The sequence below is a fragment of the Physeter macrocephalus genome, chromosome 11, assembly GCF_002837175.3.
Source record: "Physeter macrocephalus isolate SW-GA chromosome 11, ASM283717v5, whole genome shotgun sequence".
NCBI lineage: Eukaryota > Metazoa > Chordata > Mammalia > Artiodactyla > Physeteridae > Physeter > Physeter macrocephalus.
The window spans coordinates 154,393,205-154,404,540 of record NC_041224.1 but is presented as its reverse complement, the minus strand read 5'-3'; the positions used below and the strand labels follow the sequence as shown (position 1 = coordinate 154,404,540).

The 11,336-nt window shown below is 37.7% G+C and overlaps 1 protein-coding gene across 24 annotated transcripts in view; it reads right to left on the bottom strand.

The window, feature by feature from the left end:
* LIN52 (lin-52 DREAM MuvB core complex component) overlaps positions 1 to 11,336 on the bottom strand; it is a 127,530-nt gene that overhangs the window by 104,431 nt on the left and 11,763 nt on the right. For 19 of the 24 annotated variants that reach the window (XR_008618710.1, XR_008618705.1, XR_008618707.1 and 16 more), the window contains one exon: positions 10,587 to 10,670. Coding sequence is in view for 17 of the 24 variants with exons in the window: in XM_024116906.3 (XP_023972674.1) it covers positions 10,587 to 10,670 (84 nt within the window). In the remaining 7 variants the exon portion in view is untranslated. Of the gene's footprint in view, positions 1 to 1,384; positions 3,313 to 5,512; positions 6,531 to 7,704; positions 9,679 to 10,586; positions 10,671 to 11,336 lie in introns of those variants that run through there. The other 5 variants (XR_008618708.1, XR_008618704.1, XM_055088599.1 and 2 more) reach the window with 5 other exon arrangements.

Here is an 11,336-nt window from a genome sequence, read left to right as displayed (position 1 = left end):
GTGCTCCGCAACGGGAGAGGCCACAACAGAGGGAGGCCAGCATACCACAAAAAAAAAAAAAAAAAAAAAAAAAAAAAAAAAAAAAAATACACACTGCTTAAGAAGGGAATTTTTTTTAATGTGGAGAGATGAAAAGGAAAAATAAAAAGCTAAAAATCAAGTAAGGCATCAACAAAGTTAGGAGAGTAGTCCAGTAAAGACATAAGAATTTGTACCTAAATCAGAAACCCAGTTCAAGAGATATGGGTAGAGGAAAAGCCAGAAGTACAGTAAGACTCACACTGCCATCTAGAGGTTAAAGGCTAGTGAAAAATCATTTTTCTCCTTAATCAATCAAGTACAGTTAATTTAACTTTTAACTATTATAGCTAGAGGTACAGGCTTTGTAAAGTAAGCCAGTCAAAGAAGTCTGATGTCAGGCCACAGAGAAGAATATCCAGGGTGTAAGAGTCCCAGTTATTCTCTCCCTGCCCTCCTTCACAGATTAAAATAAGAAATTAAAAGAGCTAACTGTTCTTTAGAATTTTATCTAGATGGGAAACAATTTCTAACTACTACAAATGGTCACTTTTTCAAAAACCACATACCTAGAGGGTGGAGAAGTCTACTTTACCATAGCCTAGCTTGGAAGCAGAAGTTTTTCTTTGGTACCACCACCAAAGAAAGTTGTACCAGGGAATTCCCTGGTGGTCCAGTGCCTAGGGCTATGAACTTCCACTGCAGGGAGTGCGGGTTCCATCCCTGGTTGGGGAACTAGGATCCTGCATGCCCCACCACATGGACAAAAAATAAATAAAAAAGAAAGAAAAGAAAAGAAGAGAAAAGAGGAAGGGAGGAAAGAAGGAAGGAGGTTGTACCAAATAATTTCTGGTGCAGACAACTTCATCAGTGTAGACTATCGGGATGACATACCAGGTTTTAATGGGGAAGTCTCAACCTTTTTTACAATAAGATGTTGCTTTTTAAAAACTGGTAAGTGATTAAATTTAGCCAAATAACAGTCCTACCGAAACAGCTAAATGAACATACAGGACTAAATGATAAATTAGCAGAAGCAACTACTTATATCAAAATCAGCCAAATTTCTTAAAGCTTTTTTAGACAGTAATATACTCAGTGTGATCTTATTTACTTAATAACTTTTTTTTTTTTTTTTGCAGTACACAGGCCTCTCACTATTGTGGCCTCTTCCGTTGCGGAGCACAGGCTCCGGACGCGCAGGCTCAGCGGCCATGGCTCACGGGCCTAGCCGCTCCACGGCATGTGGGATCTTCCCAGACTGGGGCACGAACTCGTGTCCCCTGCATCGGCAGGTGGACTCTCAACCACTGTGCCACCAGGGAAGCCCCCTACTTAATAACTTTTTACCAATCTTTTCTTTATAGTACAAGGTAATTTCAAACCAGTACAAGTAAATGAGTATAAATCAAATTGATATTTTTATTATATGGTATATGGTGAAGTGTAATCAACAACAAATACATCAGATTCAACGTCTTCATGATAAAAACACTCAACAAACTAAGAATAAAAGATAACATCCTCAGGGAATTCTTTGGCGGTCCAGTGGTTAGGACTCCACGCTTTCACTGCAATGGCATGGGTTCAATCCCTGGTCAGGGAACTAAGATCCCACAAGCCTTGCAGTGCAGCCAAAAAAAAAAAAAAGGATAACATCCTCAAACTGCCAAAGGCATGTACAAAAAGCCTAATATCAGACTTAATGCTTTCTCCCTAAGATCAGGAGGAAGACAAGAATGTCCCCTCTTGCCACTTCTATTCAACACTGTACTGGAATTTCTAGCCAGGGCAATTAGGCAAAAATTAAAAAAAAAAGGAAAGGAAAAGAGAAAAGAAAGAAAGAAGGGAGGGAGGGAGGGAGGGGAGGAAGGAAGGAAGGAAGGAAGGAAGGAAAGGCTGGATGATTGGAAAGAAGAAGTAAAATACCTCTATTTGCATATGACATAATTCTGTAGAGAGAAAATCTTAAGTAATCTACTAAAACACAATTAGAACTAATAAATGAGTTCAGTAAAGTTGCAGGATATAAGATCAATACACAAAAATTAATTGCATTGTGGTTGAGAGTCCGCCTGCCGATGCAGTGGACACGGGTTCGTGCCCCGGTCCGGGAAGATCCCACATGCCGCGGAGCGGCTGGGTCCGTGAGCCATGGCCGCTAAGCCTGTGCATCCAGAGCCTGTGCTCCGCAACAGGAGAGGCCACAACAGTGAGAGGCCCATGTACCGAAAAAAAAAAAAAAAATTAATTGCATTTCTCTACAGTAGCAATGAGCAAACTGAAAATGAAATTAAGAAAACAATTCCACTTATAATAGCATCAAAAAATTAAAATACTTAGGAATAAATTTTAACAAATTAAGTGTAAAACTTATACTTTGAAAACTACAAAACATTGTTCAAAGAAATTAAAGGAGACCTGAATAAACAGAAAGGCATACCACATTCATGAATCACCTTAATTTCATTAAGATAGCAATACTCCCCAAACTGATCTACAGATTCAATGCAATCCTTACCAAAGTCCCAGCTGAGCTCTTTGCAACAAATGACAAGTTAAAATTCCTATGGAAATTCATGGGACCCAGAATAGCCAAAAACAAATCTTGAAAAAGAAGAACAAAGTTGGAAAACTCACACATCCCAATTTCAAAACTTATTACAAAGTAACAGTAATCAAGACAGTGAGGGACTGGCATAAGGATAGAAATATAGATCAATGGAATAGAACTGAGAATCCAGAAATAAACCCTCATGTTTATGGTCAATTGATTTTTAACAAAAATGCCAAGACAATTCGATGGGAAGGGAATAGTCTTTTCAACAAATGGTGCTGAAACAACTGGATATCCACTCAGAAGAATGAATTGGGATCCTTACTTCACAATATATATAAAAAATTTACCTAAAATGGATCAAATACCTAACTATAAGAGCTAAGAATAAAACTCTTAGAAGAAAGCACAGGCATAAATCTTTAGGACCTTAAATTAGGAAATGGTATCTTAGGTACGACATCAAAATGTAACCAACAAAAGAAATAATTGATAAATTGGACTTCATCAAAATTAAACTTTTGTGTCCCAAAGAATACCATCAAGAAAGTAAGAAGGGCTTCCCTGGTGGCGCAGTGGTTGAGAGTCCGCCTGCTGATGCAGGGGACGCGGGTTCGTGCCCCTGTCCGGGAGAATCCTACATGCCGTGGAGCGGCTGGGCCGGTGAGCCATGGCCGCTGGGCCTGCGCGTCCAGAGCCTGTGCTCCGCAACAGGAGAGGCCACAACAGTGAGAGGCCTGCGTACCGCAGGAAAAAAAAAAAAAAAGAAAGTAAGAAGACAACCCACAGAATGTAAGAAAACCTTTTGCAAATTATATATCGAATAAGCGACCTGTTTCTAGAATAAAGAACTCATACAACTCAATAATAAAAATACAAATAATCCAGTTTTAAAATGGGCAAATGATCTGAATATAGTTCTCTAAAGAAGATCTACAACTAGCCAATAAGCACATGAAAACATGCTCAATATCACTAGTTATTAGGCAAATGCAAATCCAAACCACAATGACATATCACTTCTCATAATATATCCACTAGGATGGATTATGTAATAATTTTTAAAAAACAAATAATAAGTATTGGCAAGGTGTTCAGAAACTGGAACCTTCATACACTGCTGGTGGGAATGCTAAATGGTGCAGAGTCAGTATTGAAAATAGTCTGACAGTTCCTCCAAAGGTTAGATGTAGAGTTACCATATGACCCAGAAATACCACTCCTAGTTATAAGCTAAAGAGAATGAAAACTTATGTCCACATAAATACCTGTAGATGAATGTTCATAGCACATTATCCACACTAGCTGAATAGAGGAAATAACCCAAATGTCCACCAACTAGTGGATAAACATAATGTGAATAACTGGTAGATAAATATATCTATACAGCAGAATATTATTCAATCCTAAAAAAGAAATGAAGTATTGATACGTTACAACAGAGATGAACAATGAAAACACTATGTTAAGTGAAAGAAACCAGTCACAAAAGACCATATATTATATGATTCCATTTATATGAAAAGTCCACACTAGAAATTCAGAGACAGAAAGCATATCCGTGGTGGCCTAGGCCTATGGAGTTTGGGGGAAAATGAGGAGTGACTGCTAATGGGTACAGAGTTTCTTTGAGGGGTGACGAATATGTTCTAAAATTGATTGTGGTGATGGCTGCACAACTCTGAATATACTAAAAATCACTGAATTGCACACTATAAATAAATGAATTGCAGGGTATGTGAATTACATATCAGTAAAGCTATTATAAAAAAAGGAAAAAGAAGAAATGCATCAGAACCCCAAGCTTTAGCCCTAGTTTCAAATGGCACTGTCTTCTGCTTTCCCAATCATTACATTCTATTTAAAAATATATTGAATATAGCTAGTAAGTAGGTCATCTGCATAACTACTAAAAGGTTTGTAGCTTTCAAAGATGGGGGAAACCTTTTTTAAAAAAGGACAAAAACTGTTGAGAATCAGTATTCAGTAGAATTTACTGGGTTCAATGGGTCTTAGGAATAAAACAAGGTACATTCTGTTGCAACTTAACATGACTAAATCAGGATCATGCCCAGATCATAATAGCGATGGAGCAGGGGTCAGGTAGAAGATAAAACCAAACCATTACCAACAAGCTTCACTCTATCTTTACTATGGGTTGTTGATCATCCACTGTCATAAGAGAAAAATTCCAGACATTATGAGCACTTCAAATGTTACTTCTCCTCACTAAAACACAGACTATCCATAAAAAGAACAATTTCTAGAAGCTTCCACTTTTTCAGTTTTAAGTCAGTGGATTTCATTTAAAAAATCTGTCATTTCGGGACTTCCTTGGTGGCCCAGTGGTTAAGAATCCACCTGCCAATGCAGGGGACACAGGTTTGATCCCTGGTCCGGGAAGATCTCACATGCCATGGAGCAACTAAGCCCATGTGCCACGACTACTGAGCCTGCGCTCTAGAGCCCGCAAGCCACAACTACTGAGCGCATGCTCCACAGCTACTGAAGCCCGCGCGCCTAGAGCCCCTGCTTCGCAACAAGAGAAGCCACTGCAATGAGAAGCCCACGCACCGCAACGAAGAGTAGTCCCTGCTCGCAGCAACTAGAAAAAACCCGCGGGCAGCAATGAAGACCCAATGCAGCCAAAAATAAAAATATATATACATAATAAAATAAATTTTTAAAATATCTGTCATTTCATCTAAAGGCATCAAGCAGTTGATCGTGCATTCAGTCAGCAAATATACATTGCACGTTTACCATATGCCAGGTACTCTGTGGGCTACATAGACAGGCCCAAAATATGATTCTTACCTTAAAGAGTTACAATTAATCCAAGAGATAAGACACGTACCAAAAATCTCCCAGAATGATAAAATGAAACAAACGAACTGCTGTAGGAGCAATTTGGGAGGCCAAGAAAGCGATTTCACTTTCCAGATCAGGTATAAAAAGGAAAGGCTGATAAAAGAGGTAGATTCTGGCTGAATAATGAAGGACAAATAAAAGTCCTAATATTAGAAATAGGTCAGGGAGGGTTTTCTGAGAAAAAGGAATAGCATGAATAGAATTAAGAAGATGGGGGAGTGTTCCAGGAAGAATATTTCAAATGAGGACAATGCATGGTGTTTTGGTAGAGGAGAAGTAAGAAGGCTAGACATTAGGCTCGGCCCAGAGTTAAGAGGATTCTGAATGCCATGCTAAGGAATCTGAATTTTATCATATGGGTAATGAAGTACTACTAATGACTTAAGAGCAAAGGACAAACAGAAGCAAATGGTACTTTGGAAAAATTAACCTGTTAGTGGTAAAAAAGATGGACTGATATGAGGTAGTTGAAAGGCAGGGAGGGCAGTTAGAAGGTGACTACAATAGTTTCAGTAAACAGGAAGGACACTGAACTCAGATGGAAGCAACAGAAATGGAATTCTTTATATGGTAAGGCAGTTTTTTATATTTCTATATTTTTCATGGGAATTTCACATAAATTAACTGCCCAAATCAAGTCAGAGGGCCCCAATCATGAAAAGCTATAAATACCTATACAAAATATTACTGCATTCCAAAATCTGTACACCAAAAGAGTTGTCTGAGACACAAAAATGTACCAAATCAAAGGGCTGGGTTCATCTTCCAAAAGACACAATCTAGTTACTATCAGCCCTAGAAGGTTCACATTATCTCTATACTAACATTTAACAATGCTCCAGGGAAGTGACAAACAATCTTGTTTTGAGGACAAATATTTTTTGCATTTTTTTCTTTCCATCATCTTTATCAGTGCAGATATTTGCATGAAAACAGGATCACTGGTCCTTGGGGATTCATCAGTTCCTATTGCTTATTTTTCATCCATGTCATCCTCTCAATTAATGCAGGAAAGAGGATTGAGACATCGAAACACCAGATTAGGGTGTCAAGTAAATGTCAACCCCTAGAGTAGATGAATAATCTGTAAGGACAAAAAAAAGATCTTGTTTCTATGCAAATACACTATACACAATAAAACACAGAGAGTTTGTATCCAAGAAGTCCACTCCGTATCAATGTGATTCTTTCCAATTCTAAATTTAAAAACTATTTTCTGTATGTCAGCTAATTGTTATGATTGGGAAAAATAACAATCAGTAGCAAAGCACTGCTACAAAAGTTGAAAGAAGGTTGAATTTTGAACTAGAAAATAATTTTGAAAACTCTCAGCTGTGCTCATGGAACTCATCTGGCAGAATTTTGGTTCCATGCTTAAGGTGACTAAGCTAGGTGACTTCAAACCCCTACCTCCAAAGCCTTAAGTTTCAGAAATATAAATACTTAATAATAATGATTTTAACTGTGTGGATTAAAAACTGAAACAAACCACACCAAGTTTTTGATTCTGTGGAAAGACATTAACACAGATTTATTGATGCTCAGAGAACCGACTCATTATTCTAAAAACTGATAAAGAGAAAGAATCATTCATCCAGTAAGAACAGCTTTCAAGGTATTAAATAATACATAGTCGATAAGATAAAGTTCTTCTTTACAGAAAAATTCTAGCTAATAAGAAGGAATGACAGAATTAGTGTATTATCATTTTGCAACCTATAATAAAATAGTGAATCTAGGCAGTTTTCAAAGCCTGTAAAACTCTGGGTGTAAGGCTGATGAAGAATTTTACAATGAATAATAGATGAGGCTAGTAATACCTTTATCAATGAATTAATTTTAACATCACAAAGAGAGACAAGCAGACACGATGTACCCTTCTATAGGATGTATACAACACCATTTATGAAATACTCTTGCCAAATTGAAAATAAAAATAAAAATCAATCCTGTATCTTTGTGAGCTTCTAGATCTAGTTACTGGGAAATAAAAAGGGATAGATGGACATATTAAGCACTACCACAGGGATGTAAGCAAAAAAATCCAGAATGTAGAAAATTCTACAGAACAAATAACAAATAATAATAAGTGGCAAAGGAAAATAAATGGGAGGTGGAACTCTGACAGATTAAAAGAGACTTAAGAAACATATCAAATACAGTACCTTATTTAAATCCTGATTCAAACCAATCAACTATATAAAGACAATTATGAGTCAACCAGGGAAATCTGAATCCTGATTGGCTATCTGATTATATTAAGCAAGTATATTAAAATTTTTTAGGCACAATAATGGAATTGCAGTTATATTAAAAAGAAAAAAAAAAGGAGAGAGAAAGAGAGCGTCCTTGTCTTTTGGACTCACATATGAAGTTATTTGGTAGTGAGATGATATGATGTCTGAGATTTGCTTTTAAGTAATTATGTAGGTTGGTATAAGTGAAACAGATTGGCCATATGCTAACTATTGAAGCCAAGTCATAAGTATATGAGGTCAATATTCTACTCTCTCTCCTTTGGTATATGTTTAAAATTTTCCATAATAAAAAGTGGGGAAAAAAATACTTCATTATCTTTCTCAGTAGGGAAATAGAAAAAGAAAAACTAATCAGAGGAAATATAGTAATTTTATCTACAACAAACTAGAGACAACACTGTTGATAAACATATTTGGTAATATAGCATCTTCTTGATATAATGAGCATAAAACTTTATTTCATAAGAAAAATTGACACAGAGAGATAAAGGATTGATCACTGTGATCATTACAGCATGTATTATCCAGAGCTAGAAACAGAATCAAGTTCTATACTGTACAAGCCTCGCATTCATGAATTTAATAATCACAGGGTTTTCATTATAAACCCTTGAGGTCCATGACATACATGGTAATCAGTAATTTTGCCAAGACATAAACATTAATCACGAGAAATAAATGACTAGTACACAGAGGAGTTAGGTAACAATGAGTGAACCTAGCAGACCACCTAGCAACCATACCTCAAAGCAGTTTTTTGTTCTCTGCTCCTTGATTCATGAAGTGATTAAAAAATGTTTTCTTGGTAAAAGAATGTCAACTGCTAATGACAGTAATGGAAATAAAGAAAACATAAAGAGGACTAAGGAAGTGTTGTCTATTAGTCAAAAATTAGAAGTTTTAAATTAAATTTTAAAGTGAAATGTTGAATTTGGTAGTAAAATCAATGATGTGGACGAATCCACTATATACTCTATAAACAAGAGAAACAATTTGTGAAACTATTGTTGGGATTGTGCTAATCAGTACAAAACTTGCAGTTTTGAAGAAAGTTATAAGCTATAGTAGCCTCTCAAAACTGTGCATTTATGAAGGTGTCTGGAGGTACCTATCCAATGAGAACAAAGTTCTAACCACTCTAATTATGCTGAGTATTTCTTACAATTACAAAGTGAAATTTTTCTACAATTCCTTTTCCAGTTCTATAATGAATACAGTATGGAAAGAGATATAGTTTCTAAAGAAATAATTTTAAACTAAAAGAATGGACAGCAGACAGGAATAGATGAGAACTTTAAAAGCATTACTCATGCTAGCAGATTATGTTCTTGGTCTCTTATATAACCCTTCCTTTGGGGAAGCAGTCCTCCCCTATTGCATTCCACATGATTTGAGTCAGACTAACCATTCCAACCTGCCTCTGCAGCCAGGCCCCAGGCCTGGCCCATCTCGGTGCTCTATGCTACTTGGCCAAAGGACTGGTTCCAGGATAGATATGTGAGCCAAGATGGAACAGTCAGAGTCCTCCCCAGGACCTTTCTTCTGGAATGTTCAGAAAAGATGTTCTTTCCTTTGGGATTATGAGATTTTTTTAAAAATTAATTTATTTTATTTTATTTATTTACTTTTGGCTGCATTGGGTCTTTGTTGCTGCGCATGGGCTTTCTCTAGTTGCGGCGAGCAGGGTCTGCTCTTTGTTGCGGTGCACAGTCTTCTCATTGCGGTGGCTTCTCTTGTTGCGGAGCATGGGCTCTAGGCGCGTGGGCTTCAGTAGTTGTGGCACACAGGCTCAACAGTTGTGGCGCACAGGCTTTTTTGCTCCACGGCATGTGGGATCTTCCTGGACCAGGGATTGAACCCGTGTCCCCTGCATTGGCAGGTGGATTCTTAACCACTGTGCCACCAGGGAAGTCCCGGGATTACGAGATTTAAAGACATATGAACTGGAGTTCCTACTGGCCACCTTCCCCAGTGCTAGATCAAAGAAGAAGAAGAATGCACGAGTGAAGCAGAGCTTTGAGAGGCAAAACTCAAAAAGTAAGAACAAGAGCACATTCCAAAGACATCATTAAGAGTCATGGATCTGGGGAGGGATGGACTGGGAGTTTGGGATTAGTAAATGCAAACTATTACATTTAGAATGGATAAACAAGGTCCTACTGTATAGCACAGGGAGCTATATCAAATCTCCTGAGATAAACCATAATGGAAAAGAACTTAAAAAAGAATGTATATACGTGTATAACTGAGTCACTTTGCTGTACAGCAGAAATTAATACAAAATTGTAAATCAACTATATTTCAGGGACTTCCCTGGTGGTCCAGTGGCTAAGACTCCCCACTCCCAATGCAGGGGACCTGGGTTCAATCCCTAGTCAGGGAACTAGATCCCAAATGCCACAACTAAGAGTTCGCATGCTGCAACTAAAGATCCCACATGCCACAGCGAAGAACCTGCATGCCACAACTAAGATCTGGCGCAGCCAAATAAATAAATAAATAATATTTTAAAAAAACTATACTTCAATAAAAAGTAAATAAATAATGAGTCATGGCTCTAGAGATGCTCAAAGCTATTTCTACTCCTAGAATTTTGATTTATGTGAATAAAATCCTTCTTTTGCTTAAGCTAGCTTGATTTGACATTCTATCACTTTAAACTCTAAGAGTTTCCAATATACTTTAACTGTATGGCAAAAAACAACTTGTAACCTAGTAAACTCAGTAATTATTCCAGCACATTCTATCATAAGTGGCATACTTTAGATTTCAATGGCTTCTTACCTTTAAAACACCTAATAAAGATACTTTCTGAATTATGACAGAACTCATCATGAAATATACAACATGCAACCCTGAATAAATGTGATCTGGGTACTCACACTCATCCAGCCCCAACTGATAGGCCAGGTTCTGAAGGCCTCGTACCTTCTCCATCAAATTAGCTGTGGTGAGGCTCCCCAGTTCTGAAACAGAATCATTTATTTCATTACCATTTCTTTCCACTGCTTTCTAGTAACAACTCATTCAGGTTGCAAATCCTTGTCATAAAAGTTTTTCAAGCTTAATTCCTATAGAAAAATAGAAAATGGATTCATATCTCTTCTCATCCAATCATTCCCCCTACACACACACACACACACACACACACACACACACACACACACACACAGGCATACCAGAGAATTTTCCACCACTGCAAAATGCCTCAGATGAGCTTACCCACTTAATGAGAAGAGAGTCATCATAGACACAATAGCAAATTATGTGTTTTATCCTGAGGATCCTTTTATTACATTCATTTTGCCTATCACACAAAATGAATACACCATTAAAATATGAAACTTGTGATCCGACACAGAATTGAGAAAGCCTACAGACAGATCTCTGTCTCACTGTCATTTACAAGTCCTCATTATTCCAATTAATAAAACAGCAATAAAACACTTACTCTTCCCTATTTCCCTAAGTTTAAAAAACAAAGACTAGGGCTTCCCTGGTGGCGCAGTGGTTGAGAGTCCGCCTGCCGATGCAGGGGACACGGGTTCGTGCCCCAGTCTGGGAAGATCCCACATGCCACGGAGTGGCTGGGCCCGTGAGCCATGGCCGCTGAGCCTGCGCGTCAGGAGCCC